The 23035-nt window shown below is 41.4% G+C and overlaps 1 protein-coding gene across 5 annotated transcripts in view; it reads left to right on the plus strand.

The window, feature by feature from the left end:
* Nucleotides 1-23035, plus strand: part of LOC121001078 (cadherin-10-like) — a 461949-nt gene that overhangs the window by 425892 nt on the left and 13022 nt on the right. For all 5 annotated transcript variants that reach the window (XM_040431978.1, XM_040431980.1, XM_040431979.1 and 2 more), the window contains one exon: nt 18396-18504. In XM_040431978.1, coding sequence (XP_040287912.1) covers nt 18396-18504 — 109 coding nt within the window. The remainder of the gene's footprint in view (nt 1-18395; nt 18505-23035) is intronic.

The raw sequence follows: 23035 nt of genomic DNA on the forward strand, positions 1-23035 counted from the left end.
ACCGCAGGTCAATTCAGACCTGCGGTTTGCGGCTTTACCTGCGGTTTGCGGTGGCGATCGGGCGTGCCCTCGGGTCCCCATGCGGCTGTAGGGGGGACCCGATGGCATGGAAGGCAGCGCGTTGCCTCAGGAAGGCATTGCGCTGCCTTCCGGTGACGAGCCTGTGAGATCCAGCCCCCTGGATCTCACTGGCCGGAAGCTGTATACAGAAGTATTGGAATGCATTGTAAAGGATTAGACCCCCAAAAGTTCAAGTCCCAAAGTGGGTAAAAAAATTAAGTGAAAGAAAAGTTGAAAAATTAAAGTTTCCCCCCCAAAAAATGAAAAGTTTCAAGAAAAAATTAACAAAAACTTCATTTTCCCCAAGTAAAGTTTAAAAAAATTGGTAAGAAATAGGGGGGGGGGGGAGTATACATATTAGGTATTGACGCGTCCGTATTGACCGGCTCTATAAACTTATAACATGACCTAACCCCTCAGATGAACACCGTAAAAACTAAAAATTAAAATCTGTGCTAAATAAACCATTTTTTGTCACCTTACATCACAAAAAGTACAACAGCAAGCGATCAAAAAGGTGTTTGCCCACCTAAATAGTACCAATCTGACCGTCACCTCATCCCGCAAAAAATTAGCCCCTACCTGAGACAATCGCCCAAAAAATAAAAAAAAATATGGCTCAGAATATGGAGACACTAAAACATATTTATTTTTGTTTTAAAAAAGCTGTTATTGTGTAAAACTTACATAAATAAAAAAAAAAGTATACATATTATGTTTCGCCGCGTCTGTATCAACCGGCTCTATAAAAATATCACATGACCTAACCCCTCAGATGAACACCATAAAAAATTAAAAATTAAAACTTTGCTAAATAAACAATTTTTTGTCACCTCACATCACAAAAAGTGTAATAGCAAGCGATCAAAAAGTCATATGCACCCCAAAATAGTGCCAGCAAACCGTCATCTCATCCCGCAAAAAATGACACCCTACCTAAGATAATCGCCCAAAAACTGAAAAAACTATGGCTCTCAGAATATGGAGACACTAAAACATGATTTGTTTTTTTTTGTTCAAAAATGATATTATTGTGTAAAACTTACAGAAATAAAAAAGTATACATATTAGGTATTGCCGCATCCGTATTGACCGGCCCTACAAAAATATCACATGACCTAACCCCTCAGATGAACACTGTAAAAAATAAAAAATAATAACTGAGCTAAATAAACCATTTTTTGTCACCTTACATCACAAAAAGTGTAATAGCAAGCGATCAAAAAGTCACACGCACCCCAAAATAGTGCTAATAAAATCGTCATCTCATCCCGCAAAAATCATACCCTACCCAAGGTAATCGCCCAAAAACTTAAAAAATGATGGCTCTCAGACTTTGGAAACACGATTTTTGATTCAAAAATAAAATCATTGTGTAAAACTTACATAAATAAAAAAATGTATACATATTAGGTATCGCAGCGTCCGTGAAAACCTGGTCTATAAAAATATCACATGATCTAACCTGTCAGATGACTGTTGTAAATAACAAAAAATAAAAACGGTGCCAAAACAGCTATTTCTTGTTACCTTGCCTCACAAAAAGTGTAATATAGAGCAACCAAAAATCATATGTACCCTAAGGCCTATTGCACACGACCGTATGGCTTTTTCAGTGTTTTGCGGTCCGTTTTTCACGGATCCGTTGTTCCATTTTTTGTTTCCGTTGTGTTTCCGTTTTTGTTGCGTTTTTCCGTTCCGTTTTTCCGTATGGCATATACAGTATACAGTAATTACATAGATAAAATTGGGCTGGGCATAACATTTTCAATAGATGGTTCAGCAAAAAACGGAACGGAAACGGAAGACATACGGATGCATTTCCGTATGTGTTCCGTTTTTTTTGCGAACCCATTGACTTGAATGGAGCCACGGAACGTGATTTGCGGGCAATAAGTCCTCCTGCACACGACCGTTGTGTGCACCCTTGGCCGTTGTGCCGTTTTCCGTTTTTTTTCGCGGACCCATTGACTTTCAATAGGTCCGTGGAAAAAACGGAAAATGCACCGTTTTGCAGCCGCATCCGTGATCCGTGTTTCCTGGCCGTGAAAAAAATATGACCTGTCCTATTTTTTTCACGGCCAACGGTTCACGGACCCATTCAAGTCAATGGGTCTGTGAAAGAACACGGATGCACACAAGATTGGCATCCGTGTCCGTGATCCGTGGCCGTAGGTTACTTTTTATACAGACGGATCCGAAGATCCGTCTGCATAAAAGCTTTTTCATAGCTGAGTTTTCACTTCGTGAAAACTCAGAACCGACAGTATATTCTAACACAGAGGCGTCCCCATGGTGATGGGGACGCTTCAGGTTAGAATATACTAAAAAAACTGTGTACATGACTGCCCCCTGCTGCCTGGCAGGTGCTGCCAGGCAGCAGGGGGCAGCCCCCCCCCTGTAGTTAACACATTAGTGGCCAGTGGCCCCCCCCTGTAGTTAACACATTGGTGGCCAGTGCGGCCGGCCCCCCCCTCCCTCCCTTGTAGTTAACACATTAGTGGCCAGTGGCCCCCCCCTGTAGTTAACACATTGGTGGCCAGTGCGGCCGCCCCCGCCTCCCCTGTAGTTAACTCGTTGGTGGCCAGTGGGCCCCCCTCCCTCCCTTGTAGTTAACTCGTTGGTGGCCAGTGGGCCCCCTCCCTCCCCTGTAGTTAACTTGTTGGTGGCCAGTGGGCCCTCTCCCCTCCCTCCCCCTCCTAATTAAAATCTCCCCCCTATCATTGGTGGCAGCGGAGTGTACCGATCGGAGTCCCAGTTTAATCGCTGGGGCTCCGATCGGTAACCATGGCAACCAGGACACTACTGCTGTCCCGGTTGCCATGGTTACTTAGCAATTTGTAGAACCATTATACTTACCTGCGAGCTGCGATCTCTGCGTCCGGCCGGGAGCTCCTCCTACTGGTAAGTGACAGGTCATGTCACTTACCAGTAGGAGGAGCTCCCGGCCGGATGCAGACATCGCAAACATCGCAGCTCGCAGGTAAGTATAATGGTTCTACAAATTGCTAAGTAACCATGGCAACTGGGACTGCAGTAGCGTCCTGGTTGCCATGGTTACCGATCAGAGCCCCAGCGATTAAGCTGGGACTCCGATCGGTACACTCCGCTGCCACCAATGATAGTCGGGAGATTTTAATTAGGAGGGGGAGGGAGGGGAGAAGGCCCACTGGCCACCAACGAGTTAACTACAGGGGAGGGAGGGGGGGGCCCACTGGCCACCAACGAGTTAATTACAGGGGAGGGTGGGGGGCCGGCCGCACTGGCCACCAATGAGTTAACTACAGGGGAGGGGGGGGCCGGCCGCACTGGCCACCAATGAGTTAGCTACAGGGTAGGGAGGGGGGGGGCCGGCCACACTGGCCACCAATGTGTTAACTACAGGGGGGGGCCGGGGGGGGTCTGCCCCCTGCTGCCTGGCAGCACCTGCCAGGCAGCAGGGGGCAGTCATGTACACAGTTCTTTTAGTATATTCTAACCTGAAGCGTCCCCATCACCATGGGAACGCCTCTGTGTTAGAATATACTGTCGGATTTGAGTTTCACGATGTAACTCAAATCCGACGGTAGATTCTAACATAGAGGCGTTCCCATGGTGATGGGGACGCTTCAAGTTAAAATATACCATCGGATTGGAGAAAACTCCGATCCGATGGTATATTAACTCCTGACTTTACATTGAAGGTCAATGGGGGACGGATCCGTTTGAAATTGCACCATATTGTGTCAACGTCAAACGGATCCGTCCCCATTGACTTGCATTGTAATTCAGGACGGATCCGTTTGGCTCCGCACGGCCAGGCGGACACCAAAACTTTTTTTTCATGTCCGTGGATCCTCCAAAAATCAAGGAAGACCCACGGACCAAAAACGGTCACGGATCACCGAAAAACGGGACCCGTTTTTGCGGACCGCAAAAAAATACGTTCGTGTGCAGGAGGCCTAATAGGACATGTTCTATGTTAAAACGGAACGGAAAAACGGAAATACGGAAACGGAATGCATACGGAGTACATTCCGTTTTTTTTTGCGGAACCACTTTAATGAATAGTTCCGTATACGGACCGTATACGGAACACAAAAAACGTCCAGTAAACGGGAAAAAAAAACGGCCGTGTGCAGGAGGCCTAAACTAGTACCAACAATACTGCCACCCTATCCCGTAGCTTCTAAAATGGGTTCACTTTTTTGGAGTTTCTACTCTAGGGGTGCATCAGGGGGGCTTCAAATTGGACATGGTGTAAAAAAAAACAGTCCAGCAAAACCTTCCAAAAATCGTATGGCATTCCTTTCCTTCTGCGCCTTGCCGCGTGCCCGAACAGCGGTTTACGACCACATATGGGGTATTTCTGTAAACTACAGAATCAGGGCCAAAAATATTGAGTTTGGTTTGGCTGTTAACCCTTGATTTGTAACTGGGAAAAAAAAATTTAAATGGAAAATCTGCCAAAAAAGTGAAATTTTGAAATTGTATCTCTATTTTCTATTAATTCTTGTGTAACACCTAAAGGGTTAACAACGTTTTTAAAATCAGTTTTGAATACCTTGAGGGGTGTAGTTTCTTAGATGGGTTCACTTTTATGGAGTTTCTACTCTAGGGGTGCATCAGGGGGGCTTCAAATGGGACATGGTGTAAAAAAAAAAAGTCAAGCAAAGCCTGCCTTCCAAAAAACGTATGGCATTCATTTTCTTCTGCGCCCTGCAGTGTGCGTGTACAGCGGATTATGATCACATATGGGGTGTTTCTGTAAAAAAAAGAATCAGGGCCATAAATATTGAGTTAGGTTTGGCTGTTTACCCTTGCTTTGTAACTGGAAAAAAAATATTAAAATGGAAAATTTGCCAAAAATGTGAAATTTTGAAATTGTATCTCTTTTTTCCATTAATTCTTGTGGAACACCTAAAGGGTTAACAAAGTTTGTAAAATAAGTTTTGAATACCTTGAGGGGTGTAGGCTCTAGAATGGGTTAATTTTTGGGTGGTTTCTATTATGTAAGCCTCGCAAAGTGACTTCAGACGTGAACTGGTCCCTAAAAATTGGGTTTTTGAAAATTTCAGAAAAATTTCAAGATTTGCTTCTAAACTTCTAAGCCTTGTAACATCCCCAAAAAATAAAATATCATTCCCAAAATAATCCAAACATGAAGTAGACATATCTGGAATGTAAAATAATAACTATTTTTGGAGGTATTACTGTGTATTATAGAAGTAGAGAAATTGAAACTTGGAAATTTGCAATTTTTTACAAATGTTTGGTAAATTTGGTATTTTTTCATAAATAAAAAAGATTTTTTTTTTTACTTCATTTTACCAGTGTCATGAAGTACAATATGTGACGAAAAACAATCTCAGAATGGCCTGGATAAGTCAAAGCGTTTTAAAGTTATCAGCACTTAAAGTGACACTGGTCAGATTTGCAAAAAATGGCTTGGTCCTTAAGGTGAAATAAGGCTGTGTCCTGAAAGGGTTAAAAGTGGTATCAATCAATTGATCTAGCATTGCTCAAACCCACCAATAATTACCAATGTTTTTAATAAGACTGTAAGAGAATAAAAAAATAAAATAAAATAATGATGAAAATAAAATATACTGTACCTTGAACACATTTTGCATAGCATTTTTACTGCTATAGTAAAATACCTGTTGGTTTCTAGCACAGTAAGAGTATTGAAAAAGTCAATTAAACCTTGAAAGGTATCTGTCAAGAAGTTATCTTAAAAATGAAAGGAAATTGAATTTTTCATAGCAGTATTTTTTTATTTATTCTTTTTACTTTTCCTGGAACAGAAAACCAGCAGACAATATTTTATTTAAAGTTTAGGTTACTAAAGTTGATTTGTTTATCAGGCTGAGAAGGAATTATTGATGCATACTGACATTTCAGCCTCCTGGTACCATTAAAAACATTTTAAATGCATTGCAGCTGTCTGCTGACTCGAGAATGAAAAGTATATACAGGAAAAATCATATAATCCTTTTCTTTTTTGCCAGTGTACAGCGCACTTCTTTCTTTGTAAGTATCAGCAGTTCTAGGCTGATTTCCCTATGAGAGTTTAATGTTACAGTCCATGTTTCACTGAGATGCAATAAGTGATGTTGCCATAAGCAATCTCCCTGTCGGATTAGGGGATTTGGATAAGAATGAACAAAATATTTAACAAATGTGTCGCTTTTTCACTGGCACTTATCCAGGCACAGATATACGGGATGAGCGGGATTAGTGACTTAAATAAAACAGGATACATCAGCTATAGATATAGTTTTAATTGTTATTGTAATACGTTTGAGACATCATGCATAAAGCTGTTCTAAAAAAAGTCAAATTCAAGATCTATTTTATTAGGGCAAGGTTAAACAGATAAAGTTTTTTTTTATTTTTTTATGAAAAGCACTTTTTTCCCCTTTTTATTGCATTAGAGTCGGTGGATTCTATGTATAGAGTATGATGGCCACCATGCAATTTTGCAGTATCACGTTTTTTTCTTGTGAAAACCATAAGGTTAGGCTCACACAACATATAACTGTTACCCTATGGCTTATTCAGATGGACAATAGGACATATTTCTGTGTTCCAAATGGTGAACCGTAGGCATACGGTAGATGAGTTTTTGAAAGGACTACAGACAGATGACATTGTGTAAGATCCACTTTTAATGCAGACCCATTTACTTGAGCGGGAAAATTAGAACTGACTAGTGCATGCTGTGATTTTCTCATCACGGACCGATCCACGTGAAACATTGCTTATGTGAATTGACCCTCTGACATTAAGGGGTCAGTGTTTAGTCTGGGTGCTATACATTTTTAAGTTGAACAGGGTCTGGGCAGAAAAAAAATATTTGTCTGAATATGCCATTAGGCAGGATCATTTAAAACATTTTGACAAGAGATGAAGACGTTTCTTGAATTCATTTTGGAACAATTCTATTGAATCAGTAAAAAAAAAAATTGTTCTATCAAATTGATTGTACCCAAATCAGAAGTGTTCCCATTGACCTGAAAATTGGTATATGACACTTTTTCACTCTTTTTTATATTTATTTTCTCTTTCTCTCCTTTTTAAGCTCTTTAGTGCAACGGATGCTATATTAAATAATGTCAGAGTGGCACTGACATATATAATGTTAGCAAACAGTCTATTTTTAAAAAAAATCCAAAAATTGTCCTTTACTGCGGGCAGATTATCTGAAAAACACATTGGCTTGTTCTGAATACAGGTACAATTATATATCCCCTAAATGAGAACATACTATTACTGGTATTGTTTTACTGGTTTAGAATTATAGGCACACAAAAATATGATAAACTGCACAGCTATAAATGAAAGCAAAATTGCAAAAGCTTTTGTTTTTTTAAGTAAAAAGTACAGTTGCACATTGTATACAGTGAAATATATGATGGCAGTGGTGCTTGGAATATGTTTTTAAAACACTTACAGGTTTTTAGGGGAAAAAACTGGCTCATCTACAGAAAAATGGTTGAATGTCTATTTAAATGATCTTTGTGCAGTCAGTGGAACAGCTCCAGTAGTTGCCCTCACTGTGAGACACCCAGTCCCAGTACACTAACTGTCCCTATACTCTCCCTACTAATAAAACCTGACTTAGTAATTTAATTTATATACTAAATATATCACTAAAAACTATCCCTGCAGGAAACTAAGATGGCTGACTTGTGTGTGTAATTGGTGTCTGTCGGAGACATGGCAGACATGTCCTCACACATCAGTGGCTGAGCTCACAATGGCATCTGTGCTTCACAGTGCACAGAGCCTAATAGACCAGCCAATATTATCTCACCTGCTTGGCTGATAGCTGCCGACAAAGCATTGTAGGCAAGCCCACTGGCCAGGTCCCTGCCCAGGGTCATCTTCTCTGTCCTGTTTCCCTCATAAGTGTAAGGAATTTTAAGAGTAAAATGTTGGGTGCCACTTTGTGCACTATGTCCAGAGCGAATAGCCAAAACTCTTGATTAGTTTTGGTGAAGAACATTTGTGAAATGTGCTATGGATTAAATTACTTTAAAAACAATTTTCTGATCTGTAGCTAGTTTCACACTAGCGGCAGGGGACTCTGGCAGGCTGTTCCGGCGGGTGAACAGCGTGTCAGATCTGTCCTGCCGCTAGTTCACGTGCCCCCAAACTGCCTCTCTGTCCCCATTGAATATAATGGGGGTGGGGGCGGAGTTCTGGCGGCAGCATGGCAGATCACGCAGAGAGGCGGCCAGACTAAAAGTACTGCAAGCAGTACTTTTAGTCCGGACACCTCTCGGCGTGCGCTTCTGTGCAGCTGCTGTAACTCCACCCCACCCCAATATAGTTAATAGGGACGGAGCGACAGTCCAGGGGCACACGCGAACTAGTGGCAGGACGGATCCAACAGGCTGTTCACCCACCGGAACAGCCTGACGGCGTCCCCTGCCGCTAGTGTGAAAGTAGCCTTAAATCCCGACAAACTTACACTGGATATAAAAAGTCTACACACCCCTGTTAAAATGTCAGGTTTCTGTGATGTAAAAAAAATGAGACAAAGAAAAATAATTTCAGAACTTTTTTCACCTTTAATGTGACCTATAAACTGTACCACTCAATTGAAAAACAAACTGAAATCTTTTAGGTGGAGGGAAGAAAACAAACAAAACTTATAACTGGGGATGTAGCTGTGTTCAGAATTAAGCAATTACATTCAAAATCATGTTAAATAGGAGTCAGCATACACCTGCCATCATTTAAAGTGCCTCTGATTAACCCCAAATAAAGTTCAGCTGCTCTAGTTGGTCTTTCCTGAAATTTTCCTAGTCGCATCCCACAGCAAAAGCCATGGTCCACAGAGAGCTTCCAAAACATCAGAGGGATGTCATTATTAAAAGGTATCAGTCAGGAGAAGGGTACAAAAGAATTTCCAAGGCATTAGATATACCATGGAACACAGTGAAGTCATCATCAAGTGGAGAAAATATGGCACAACAGTGACATTACCAAGAACTGGACGTCCCTCCAAAATTGATGAAAAGACAAGAAGAAAACTGGTCTGGGAGGCTACCAAGAGGCCTACAGCAACATTAAAGGAGCTGTAGGAATCTCTGTCAAGTACTGGCTGTGTGGTACACGTGACAACAATCTCCCATATTCTTCATACACTGCGTGCAGAATTATTAGGCAAATGAGTATTTTGACCACATCATCCTCTTTATGCATGTTGTCTTACTCCAAGCTGTATAGGCTCGAAAGCCTACTACCAATTAAGCATATTAGGTGATGTGCATCTCTGTAATGAGAAGGGGTGTGGTCTAAAGACATCAACACCCTATATTAGGTGTGCATAATTATTAGGCAAAATGGGTCAAAAGAAGGACTTGACAGGCTCAGAAAAGTCAAAAATAGTGAGATATCTTGCAGAGGGATGCAGCACTCTTAAAATTGCAAAGCTTCTGAAGCATGATCATCGAACAATCAAGCGTTTCATTCAAAATAGTCAAAATAGTCAACAGGGTCGCAAGAAGCGTGTGGAAAAACCAAGGCGCAAAATAACTGCCCATGAACTGAGAAAAGTCAAGCGTGCAGCTGCCAAGATGCCACTTGCCACCAGTTTGGCCATATTTCAGAGCTGCAACATCACTGGAGTGCCCAAAAGCACAAGGTGTGCAATACTCAGAGACATGGCCAAGGTAAGAAAGGCTGAAAGACGACCACCACTGAACAAGACACACAAGCTGAAACGTCAAGACTGGGCCAAGAAATATCTCAAGACTGATTTTTCTAAGGTTTTATGGACTGATGAAATGAGAGTGAGTCTTGATGGGCCAGATTGATGGGCCCGTGGCTGGATTGGTAAAGGGCAGAGAGCTCCAGTCCGACTCAGACGCCAGCAAGGTGGAGGTGGAGTACTGGTTTGGGCTGGTATCATCAAAGATGAGCTTGTGGGGCCTTTTCGGGTTGAGGATGGAGTCAAGCTCAACTCCCAGTCCTACTGCCAGTTTCTGGAAGACACCTTCTTCAAGCAGTGGTACAGGAAGAAGTCTGCATCCTTCAAGAAAAACATGATTTTCATGCAGGACAATGCTCCATCACACGCGTCCAAGTACTCCACAGCGTGGCTGGCAAGAAAGGGTATAAAAGAAGAAAATCTAATGACATGGCCTCCTTGTTCACCTGATCTGAACCCCATTGAGAACCTGTGGTCCATCATCAAATGTGAGATTTACAAGGAGGGAAAACAGTACACCTCTCTGAACAGTGTCTGGGAGGCTGTGGTTGCTGCTGCACGCAATGTTGATGGTGAACAGATCAAAACACTGACAGAATCCATGGATGGCAGGCTTTTGAGTGTCCTTGCAAAGAAAGGTGGCTATATTGGTCACTGATTTGTTTTTGTTTTGTTTTTGAATGTCAGAAATGTATATTTGTGAATGTTGAGATGTTATATTGGTTTCACTGGTAAAAATAAATAATTGAAATGGGTATATATTTGTTTTTTGTTAAGTTGCCTAATAATTATGCACAGTAATAGTCACCTGCACACACAGATATCCCCCTAAAATAGCTAAAACTAAAAACAAACTAAAAACTACTTCAAAAATATTCAGCTTTGATATTAAGTAGTTTTTTTGGGTTCATTGAGAACATGGTTGTTGTTCAATAATAAAATTAATCCTCAAAAATACAACTTGCCTAATAATTCTGCACTCCCTGTATGTCTGGGCTATAGGGCAGAGTGGCAAGACGAAAGCCTTTTCTTATAAAGAAAAAAGTCCAAGCCAGGATACATTTTGCAAAAACACATCTGAAGTCTCCCAAAAGCATGTGGGAAAAGGTGTTATGGTCTGATGAAACCAAGGTTGAACTATTTTGGCCATAATTCCAAAAGACATGTTTGGCGCAAAAACAACACTGCACATCACCAAAAGAACACCATACCCACAGTGAATCATGGCGGTGGCAGCATCATACTTTGGGGCTGTTTTTCTTTAGCTGGAACTGGAACCTTAGTTAAGCTAGAGAGAATTATGAACAGTTCCAAATACCAGTCAATCTTGGCACAAAACCTTCACGCTTCTCCTAGAAAGCTGAACATGAAGAGGAACTTCATCTTTCAGCATGACAACAACCCAAAGCATACATCCAAATCCACAAAGGAATGGCTTCACCAGAAGAAGATTACAGTTTTGGAATGGCCCAGCCAGAGCCCAGACCTAAATCCTATTGAAAATCTGTGGGGTGATCTGAAGAGGGCTGTGCACAGAAGATGCCCTCGCAATCTGACAGATTTGGAGTGTTTTTGCAAAGAAGAGTGGGCAAATCTTTCCAAGCCAAAATGTGCCATGCTGATAGACTCATACCCAAAAAGACTGAGTGCTGTAATAAAATCAAAAGGTGCTTCAACAAAGTATTTGTTTAAGGGTGTGCACACATATTTTATTTTTATATTTTTTCTTCCCTCTACCTAAAAGATTTCAGTTTGTTTTTCAATTGAGTTGAACAGTTTATAGGTCACAATAAAGGTGGAAAAAGTTCCGAAATGATTTATCTTTGTCTCATTTTTTTACATCACAGAAACCTGACATTTGAACAGGGGTGTGTAGACTTTTTATATCCACTGTATACCACAGACTTGGGCAATTTTTTATACAGTTTCCTATGCTTACCAATAATTATATTGCATTGTTTGTGTATATTCGGTCAGAAAGGAAAAATATGGAATCCAACAAAAGCATTTTTTTATATCATCTTATAGGGCATATCGAAGTACAAAATGGCCCCACAGACTTCTACAAGCCATAACAGCAATTCTCATTTCATTTTACCAGTGTATGTTTTTGGAATTATGAGGAAAATCAGATCTTAGTTAGCAGAGTTATAATTTAATACATGGTCATTCTAGCAGCAAAACATTATTGTACTAATATAGACTGACTGCTGGTGTCCAGTATAAAAGTAATGAGGATCTATTTGGCCTAACTCATTGGCCTAAATGCTAATGTTATGGATTTGTATTTGGATTATTCCACTTTCTGTGCATGTATTTTATTAATGTTCTTTTTATACAAATGGAAATGACACGCATTAATAAAAATTATTAAGATTGCTAAGAATTGATAGACAGGTAGGAAGACATGGGAAACAATATTACACAAAAAAGATGACATCAAGTATAAAATCCTTCTGAAAAGCATGGTAAGTGGGGAAGGGGGAAACCATTTTGCTAAAGGGCATTTTTACATAATTTTGTTGTTAAAATACTTTAAGCTGTGCCACTGATCGCAAAGTTGGTTATCAGTTCCTTGGCTAATAATCTCTTCATGCATATTAGAGAACTGCTTGGTGGTACCTGGAGATAAATTCATGTATGCCAATTAACTTTATTGGTTGAAAAAAAATACATATACAGTATACTAACTGAATAGTAGAAATTATAAGAACGCAATTAAATTACAATATTACTTTTTTAAGTCATTGGCCTCAACATTTATAGTATATTGTAAAATTACTGTATTTAGTATTGTAGCTAATTTATTTCCGAATATTATTAATTATGTATGTACATATCAAACCAATAGGAATCATCTATTGAATCTAACAGATAAGCTACTAAGCTCAGGATTTTGATGCACTATGTGTTATACAACCTGAAAGTGGTTTTATTAATAGTGTCTACCTTCAGAAATACTATTTCTTAATTACTCCAAGCCATTTAAAATAGAAAATAAGCAAATTTATAAACGGTCTTCATTATTAAAAATACAATTGTTTGCCTATATCTACTTTGCAAATATACATGGGCTGATTGGCCATAGACCCTACAGGAAAATTTCCTGGTGGGCCGATGCCCAGTGGGCCACTTAATCCCTGCTCTTGGACATCAGCAAGGTACATAAATATCTGATGATACAGCTTTATAGTGTGTGGCAGGTGGCAGTATTTTGTGCTGCACTGTGATATTTAGTTCAGCTGATGCAGTATTTAGTGCTGCACTGTGATATCTGGTTCTGCTGGGGTAGTAGGTTGTGCTGCACTGTGATATCTGGTTCTGCTGGGGTAGTAGGTTGTGCTGCACTGTGATATTTTGTTCTGCTGGGATGGTACTTTGTATTGCACTACAGTATTGCTTGTCACACCTACTTCTGTTGTCATGCCTTCTGTCAATTTGGACCTCGCTACAACATAAGGGCCACTTTCAGTTTTTTTTTAAAGGGCCACTTTAAGTTCTCAGTCCGCCCCTGCAAATATATGTATCTTTATGGCAACAGATGAAACCAAACACTGTATAGTCTGATGTTGCAGTCATATTCCCATCTAAAGTATCTGGTCCCCACTTTTTTCTAACATATGTTTAGTAAATTAGCAACAAGTATGAAGGGAAAAGTATATTACCACAGTATCAAAATATACAAAATGTATTTATAGTGTTTCATTGTGTGGTTGACACAACACATTGCTGGGCATTTATCAATGTTTTTAAACCACTATTGCGGCATTAATAAGTCACATATGATAGTGTACTCCATATTTTTTATAATGTGTCTTTTTTAGAAAAGGGGTGGGGGTTAGTAGGAAGGGCAGAACTTATCATGGATAGCCATATTTACTATAATTTACTCCAGAAACTATCATTTTGAAATATTCTCTATGTATTGGTACTGTGCTAAGTGATTGGTGCAAGGCAAATGTGGTGCCAATATTCAAAAAAGGATCTAGGTCCTCCACAGGTAATGATAGACCACTTAGTTTAACTTATGTTAAAAATGTTTGATAGACTCTTAAGGGACTATATACTGGAGTATGTGACTATAAATTACATTATAAGTGATAACCAACATGGGTTTACCAAGGACAGAAATTGTCTGACTAAACCGATTTGTTTTTATGAGGAGGTGAGTAGTAGCTTGGAAAGAGGGGCGCAGGGGCGGACTGGGAACTAAAGATGGCCCTGGAAAAAAAAAGGGCAACATAATTTGGCAGGGAAAACAGAAGTAGATAGTGCTAGCAATACCATAGTTCAGAGCAATATACCATCCCAGCTGACCCAAATACCAAAGTGCAGCACAAAATACTGCCACTTCTGCCATGGTATTCAACTGTATTGCTGTCTTGAGGACATCAATACAGTTGAATTTATGAGGGCACCTGTGGCTGCTGGTCAGGTGCAAAAGAGAGAATCAGTTTGTTATGAATCCAGCTTGGGGCTATGAGGAGGGCTTGAGTTGCCCTCCTAGGCATCGACCCACCAGGAAATTTCCCTCTAGGGTTGGAGGGGCGGCTGTGGATCTAGCGTTTCTGGATTTTGCAAAGGCTTTTGATACTGTTCCTCATAGACGTTTAATAGGTAAAGTAAGGTCTATAGGCTTGGAAAGTATCATTTGTAGTTGGATTGAAAATTGTCTGAAGGACTGTGCCCAGAGAGTTGTGGTCAATGATTCTTATTCAGAATGGTCCCGGGTTCTAAGTGGTGTACCCCTAGGTTCAGTCCTGGTTCCTCTATTATTTCATTTATTTATTAATAATATTGAGGACAGGATTAATAGCACCATTTCTATTTTTGCAAATGACACTAAGCTATGTAGTACTGTACAGTCTATGGAAGATGTCCATAAACTACAAGCTGACTTGAACACTCTGAGTGATTGGGCATCAACTTGGCAAATGAGGTTCAATGTGGATAAATGTAAAGTTATGCATCTTGGTAGTAATAATCTCTGTGCTTCATAAGTCCTAGATGATGTATCACTGTGAGAGTCACTTATAGAGAAGGATTTAGGTGTCCATGTAGATCATAGATTGAATAACAGCATACAATGTCAATCAGCTGCTTCTAAGGCCACCAGGCCTTAATGAGGCATGTACTTGTGGGGCAGGGATGTAATATTACCACTTTACAAAGCGTTGATGAGGCCTCATCTGGAATATGCAGTTCAGTTCTGGGCACCAGTCCATAGAAAAGACACCCTGCAGCTGTAAAAAGTACAGAGGAGAGCGACTAAACTGATAAGGGGCATGGAGTGTCTTAGTTATGAAGAAAGAGTTAAATAATTAAATTGATTTAGTCTTGAGAAGAGATGTCTAAGGAGGGACATGATTAACCTATACAAGTATATAAATGGGCCATACAAAAAATACGGTGAAAAACTCTTCCATGTAAAATGCCCTAAAAAGACAAGGGGCACTGCCTCCGACTAGAGAAGAAAAAGTTGAGCCTCCAGAAGCATCAAAGCAGTCTTACTTCCCTCTCGCATTTGCACCCCCATTCGCACCCCCACCTATCCCTTGGTTGACCTTGATGGACTTTTTTTTAAACTGTATTAACTATGTAACTATGTATGTAACTATTTAAGTTATAGTTCAAGTCTGTGGAAGCCCATAGGGGTTCGAGTAGATTTGAGTTTCTGGTGTCACAGAACCAAATTTGTTGCGGCATTTGCCTTTTTATTAAATTGGGCACAATTTACTCCAGTGTAGAGGAATTAAGACAGGCATATAGGAATGCTAGCCATGAAAAATTTCCTCCATGGTGCTCCATATACCTATATGCTCCTGATGAAGGGGACCCACTAAGAGGCCCCGAAACGCGTCAAGCTGCTCACTCCCCCAACCCTGTCTTTTGGAATAAAAGAATAAAAGAAAGAACAAGGACTCGAGAGTGATCTTTGTTCATCTGTAAAGACTCTAGTGGCGATCCAGGCGCAGGAGATGTGATGTGGGTGTCTTGAGCTTTATCCCACATTACCCTCCTGGGTGAAGCGAGTCACTAAAATTTTGATTTTATATTTAAATTTTATACTTGCAATTTGCCATTGCTTTTACTATTTGTTTTATCTACACCTAACAACATAAACTGCTATCCTTGGGTTATATACCCCCACAAGCCTAGATACTAGGGATATTGGCGCCTCTTTGTGGTCCTTTTTTTAGCGTCCCCACGCTACCCCACTCCTTTCCTCCCATCACCAAGCCCAGTGGGAGCAACGCCGTCAGAACCCACAAAGACACACTCCTGGTGCTCCATGTCCTGACTCTTCTCCTTCTCCTCCCATTGTCCTCCCCTCCACCTTCCGCCGTGCCGGCGTCACGTTCATCTGGCACAAGGCAGGCTTCCGTGGCCCAAATGTTCGAGTGTAAAAAAATTACGCCAGATAATCCTCTTACCTCTGGCTGACCGCTGGCTTTTCAGATCTGCTACCCCGCCTACTACTGCCATATAAATTGGTGGACTCGGAGGCCTTTAGAAAACTTGTGGCCACTGGCACACCACAGTGGAAGGTCCCCGGAATGAAATATATTTTTCCCAGAAGGGCATCCCTGAACTATATGGCCAAGTTTAGCGGCAAGTTAATATATCACTGGCACACAGTGTCGGTACCAAGATACATCTGATCACAGACACGTGGTCTAGCAAACACGGGCAGGGAAGGTACATAAATTTTATTGCCCACTGGGTGAATCTTCTGACGACAGTCAAGCTTGTAACCTGTGGCACCCATGTGGATTTGGTGTTACCGCCACGGATAGCATGCAGGCCTGCCTCTTCTTCTCCTCCTCCTACTCCATCCTCCGTCTCCTCCTCGGCTAACTCCTCCTTTTCCACTGCTACCACCTCTTCCGCTGCACCCCCCAAGCTCCTCAGAACCTATTTGATGTGCCAGGTGAGACGTTGCCATGCTGTGCTGCGGCTGTTGTGCCAGGAAACCAAGATCCACACCGCTCCTGCACTCCTTTAAGCTCTGCAGTCACAGGCCGATAAGTGGCTAACCCCACTCAATTTGACAGTTGGTAAAGTGGTGTGCGACAACGGTGCCAATCTGCTGAGTGCGCTGAAACAGGGCAAAATGACACATGTCCTGAATGTAGTCGTGCAGCGATTTATTGCCAGGAAGTCTGCACACCCAGTAGTCCAGGGGTTCCTCGCTTCTCAGAGCGTCCACATCGGCTGTTAACCTGATTTAGTCGGACAGCTGTTGGTCTAGGCGTTCCCTGAGGCTGGATCTGGAGGGCGGCTGTCGATGGGTTGGCTACAAGAATGATCTCATATCTGAAGTGACCAACACATCTTCAAACTGCCCTCTTCTTGCATGCGCTGTAGGATTGGTACTCGCAACTGTTTATCTGTGGGTGGAAATTCCTCTGCCAGTGCCTGCAACCGTCTAATAAACCTCCAGCCACAACATAATTACTTGTTCTTTTCTGTCCGTTGAATGCCTAATGTTTGGGGCCTGTATTTGCGGTTCGCGAACATTTGATTGCGTTTGAGCGATCGCGTTCGTGAATCGTCCCGGGCCGATGTTTGTCCATCACTACTTATGATATCTCTTAAGCAGATATCAATGAAGTAGCACGCATACTTGACACACCCGACTTGAATAGAAACAGTCAAAGTCCTGCTCCTTCTTAGCTAGTTCTATGCGGACTAGCGGCAGGCTACATAGTTTAATTGTATAAACCAGTTAAAATATACAACTTCTCAACCCGTTCAATATAAACAAGCGGCAAATTTCATGATAGATATGTTACACAGCACTGCAATTGGCTACAGTGTATTTCGCTTGAATTCACACAGTCAGTTTTATATCTCCCGTATTGGTGCCGGCACCTGAGCATGATGTATACGGGTCTGAAGTCCAGGAAGGCTCAATGTAAGCAATGACTTGTGTTTCATTAGTTTCAATTAGAATGTTGTTGTGCTACAAATGTTCATTCCCTCCGGTTTGTCTGCAGATCGACTATTTTTCCAGTGTTTCAAAATAGTCGATCTGCAGACAAACCGGAGGGAATGAACATTTGTAGCATACATTGAACTAGCTAAGAAGGAGCAGGACATTGACTGTTTCTATTCAAGTCGGGTGTGTCAAGTATGTGTGCTACTACATTGATGTCTGCTTAAGAGATATTATAAGGAACACTGCCATTTTTTTTATACAAATGGTGCTTGAGCTCCGCACCATTTAGAGGGACTGGATTTTAAAACTGGCCATATAAGGTCAGAACGTTCTATTTTATTTAATCTTATTTCTTGCATTGTATATTTGTATGTGTTTTGATTGATTAAAGTATCACAGTTGTTATTTATGAATGTGATTTTTTTTATTAATGTTATTTTGTATGTTAAGCTGGCCATTTATGTATTCTTACACATTAATGTTAATCTCTAATCTTTAAATCTCTAAGAGCCTACAATCTTCTGTTGAGTTGACTTTATAGAAAGTCCACAACTTTTTAAACACCGGACTTTGAAATTCTTTGTGTGATTTTTGTTGTCCACCAGCTTAAAATAAATATGTCTGCAGTAGTGTTTCTAGACTATTGCTTTCAGTGTAATATTATTACACACATTTCTTTTTTTTTTACAGTTAATACAGACCATAAGTGCAGTGGACAAGGATGAGCCACCAGGTGGACAAAAATTCTTCTTCAGTTTAGCATCAGTGAATCCAAACTTCACAGTCCAGGATAATGAAGGTATAGTTGTGGTTGCAATAAAATGATATGTAAAATATAGAATTACTACATGTTATGTACTATATTATTTAGACATTTTAAATCCCAGACATGCACTGTTTAAGTCTATTATTTGGCGCATATAACACATTAATAAGAATTAAAGATTTTAGGATTTACTGCAGCACCATTTAAATAAATGAGAACTATAAATGAGAACTATAAATGAGAAGGAAAAAATGATTGTAATCTTTATAAATGGTGACATAGATGGGGTAGTTATTTTGTCACACATCATATAATAATATATATAGTAGTTAAACTGAACTATCAATAAAAGTATCCTAAAATTAAATGGTTAATTGTAAATTGTTAATGTGGCTTGTTGCAAAAATTTTGAAGTACTGTAATATCTATAAATTGTGTATGCCACTGTCTTTTTAGTTATTTTTTTTTTTAAGCTCAAAACAGGTTATTAGAGTAAAAAAAACATTGCCACTCAAAGGTTCTGCATCATTAATTATTTTATCCTTAAAAAATCTGATAAGCATGTTGGACAATTAAAATACTGTCAATCATTACAAAAACAATGATGCTGTTTTCAATCAGGCCTTGACACTATTTAATTAAAGAAAACCTGACAGAAAATGGCATTGTTTAGATCCAATACTTTAAAACTTTTTAAACAACTTTGTGGTTAGAAATGGCCTTGTGGTTTGCCCGACGGTCATTTCGCGGCGAACTTTGCATGTTCGCGATTTTCCGAACATGCGAACATATGGTGATGTCCGCTGGCGCCATATTCTTTTGCATTGAGCTAAACTTTGACCCATGAAACATCCATCAGGTGGGACAGAACAGCCAATTGAGACGTTTCAACACATGGACACACCCCCACTCTATAACAGAACCCTATCTGGCAGCCATTTTACATTTTGTGTTTTGCCAGTGTAGGGTGAGGTTGCTTTGTGGAGCAGGGACACCAAAAGCTAGCTAATAGGGCCACAAAAGTCCTTTTAAGGACTGGTATAGGTGTGCTATCGATAGGTGTGATATACTGAGGGGTGAAATATACTTATAATATACTTTCTAACATTGAAAGTATATTATAGTGCATTTGTATTATGCAGCAGTTGTGTGCGGTTCTTCTGCAATACCGAAGCTAGATAGAGGTTCAAACGCTATTGGAATAACTAATTGCAACTGGTGTGATACCTGTTGCCCCCCAAAAAAACAGATTGAGGGGTGTGATATACCTATAATATACTTTCTAACTGTAACACAGTGAGAGATTTGGTCTAGGAAAACAGGTATTTTCCTCCCAGCATGTGCTGCTGGGCTGATTTACAGCCAGATGAGGTCAAATACCGGACCAGATTTTAAATGCCGACCAGGGTTTTGGCAGCACCTGGCTGTCCTTAAATAGGCAGCTAGGTTTAGAAGCCAGGTCTCTGTGTTGGGATCTGGGAGCCTTGTGTCTAGATAAAGTCCTGCTACCTGTTTGGCATCAAAACAGGTTGGTGCTGCTGTCAGCAATGACTCTTTGAGGCAGAATTGCCGCACGGTGTGAATTACCACCAACACCGCAAGGTGACTTTTTGTTTGTATATGACTGTTTGTTTTGTCACTTGCCTAAAGTGTAAATAAAACACTGAACTGTTTGATCCAAAGAACTTGTTGTTGCCTCTATACTGCATCCAAAATTCTTGTCTACCAGAGCGAGTCCCCACATAACATGGAAAGTATTTAGTGCATTTCTATTGTGTAGCAGTTTTTTGCGCAGCTATATAGAGGGACAAGCACTATTGGAACAAATATTTGCAACGGGTGTGATATACCTGTTGCCCCCCAAAAAACTGATTGAGGGGTACAATATACCTGCTTCCACAAAATACTGATTAAGGGGGTTTTATATACCTGCTTCCACAAAATACTGATCGAGGGGTGCGATATACCTGGTTCTACAAAATATTGATTAAAGGATTCTATATACCTATTTACACAAAATACTGATTAAGGGGTGCAATATACCTGCTTCCACAAAATACTGATTAATACATTTGATATACCTGCTTCCAAAAAATACAGATTGAGGGGTGCGATATACCTGCTTTCATGAAATATTGAATAAGGGGTCTGATATACCTGCTTCCACAAAATACATATTGAGGGTTACAATATACACGCTTCCACCAAATATGGATTAAGGGGTTCTATATACCTGCTTCAACAAAATACTAATTAAGGAGATTGATATACCTGCTTCTACCAAATATTGATTGAGGCTTGCGATATACCTGCTTCCGTAAAATACTGATTAATGGGTTTGATATACATTCTTCCACAAAATACAGATTGAGGGGTGCGATATACCTGCTTCCACCAAATATTAGTTGAGGCCTACGATACACCTGCCTCCACAAAATGCTGATTAAGGGTATTGATATACCTACTTCCGCCAAATATTGATTGATGTCTGCGATACACCTGTCCACAAAATACTGATTAAGGGATTTAATATACCATCTTCCACAAAATACTGCTCTTCTATAGAGACTGATTGAGGCCTGCGATATACCTGCTTCCACAAATACTGCTCTTCTCTAGGGACTGTGGTGCAGGGTCATTTTGAAAATGACAGGCAGAGGAAGAGGCAGGCCATTCCGTAGGGGTGGTAGGAGTCAGGCAGGTGCACCGGGCCGGAGCCTAAGTGGGAAGTTGGAGAAGGTGCATGCGATTACGTCAGAGGATGCACCAAAGTTGGTTGAGTGACTTACTCAGCCTTTCGCTTCTGCACCCTTCACATTCTCTGTATCTGCACCCTCCTCACTCTCTGCTATGTGCACCCCCAAAGACACCACCACCACGCCCCTCCACTCAAGTCAGAGGAATTATTTTCCCATCCATTCCCAGACCTTACCGATGCACAGCCATTCTTGGCATCTAATCAGGAAGAGGAAGTATCAACTGCCGCCACCCAGCGGTCTGACGACAGTTGCCAGATCAGCCTAAGTAGGGTGGTCCCCACTGTTGCTGCCTACTCTGAGATCTCTAATGTCAGTGGTGGTGAAGGTAACGATGATGACATGTCAATGGACATCACGTGGGTGCCCACAAGAGAGGAAGAAGAGGGGAGTTCAGAGGGAGAGATGGAGCAGCAGATAGGGAGGAGAAGCAGGCAGAACTCGCAGTGCACAGCAGGCAAAAAGCAAATGTATCTGGAGCGAGCCATCCTCCATGCACGGTCACATCTGGCGCTCCCAGGAGGCCGGCATGTGGCTCAGCAGTGTGGGATTTTGGCTCAGCAGTGTGGGATTTTTTAACGTGTCAGCTGATGACTAGTGTTAAGCGAGTATGCTCCTCCGAACTTGCTACATTGCAGTGCTCTACCGAATACTGTGGTTGATTAAGTATAATTTAATACAATAAAAGTCAATGGGAGACCCGAGCAGGAAACCAGGCACCCTCTGCTCTGAAAGAGAAAATGAGCAGAAGCTGCCTTGTTTTTCAGCTGAAAAACCATTTGCATGGAAAATTTGCGATCTACACTACTCATGAACAGAACCATCTATTGGATTCATAGTTGTGTCATAAGACTATGAAACCAATAGATGGCGCTGTTTATGAGTCGCTGTTCATGGCGCTTACTCCTCCTTTTCCAATGGTACCGCCTCTTCCGCTGCACCCCCCCAAGCTACTCAGGACCTATTTGACGTGCCAGATGAGACGTTGCCATGCTGTGCTGCGGCTGTTGTGCAAGGAAGCCAAGAGCCACATCGGTCCTGCACTGCTTTCAGCTCTGCGTTCACAGGCCAATTAGTGGCTAACCCCGCTCAATTTGACAGTTGGTAAAGTGGTGTGCAACAACGGTGCCAATCTGCTGAGTGCGCTGAAACAGGGCAAGATCACACATGTGCTGGCATTGCACACATCCTGAACTTAGTCGTCCAGTGATTCGTTGCCCAAAACCCCGGGGTCCAGGATGTCTTGTGGCAGGCCAGGAAAATCTCTGGCCATTTTAGAAGATCTTACACGGCCATGGCTCGCCTTGCTGATGTTCATCGGTGACACCACCTGCCCGTCAGACATCTGATTTGTGACAGCCCGAAGAGCTGGAACTCCACCTTGTATATGCTTGATATGCTTCTCCAGCAGTAACGTGCCGTTAACGACTACCAGTATGAACTTTGCAACAAGACAGGTTCTGGGGAGCTTGGTTTCTTTTCACTGCGCCAGTGGCTGCTCATGCGCGATGCATGCAGACTTCTGTGGCAATTTTATGAGATCACCAAACTGGTCATTCGCAGCCAGGGCACCATCAGTGACATCGTACCTTACATCTTCTTTCTGGAGCATGCATTGCGTCGTGTCTTTGATCAAGCCGTCGAGGAGCAGGAGCTGGAAGATGAGGAAGTCACAATGCTGAGGGGGGGGCTACTCCATCTGAGACGTCAGCATCAGTCTGAAGAGAAATCAGAGGAGGATGGTGGTTGAGGGGAGGAGGAGGAGGAGCAAGAAGAGCAGGCTTTGAGGGGGACTTTAAACTTTTCGG

Source organism: Bufo bufo, chromosome 5, assembly GCF_905171765.1.
Source record: "Bufo bufo chromosome 5, aBufBuf1.1, whole genome shotgun sequence".
NCBI classification, from domain to species: Eukaryota; Metazoa; Chordata; class Amphibia; order Anura; family Bufonidae; genus Bufo; species Bufo bufo.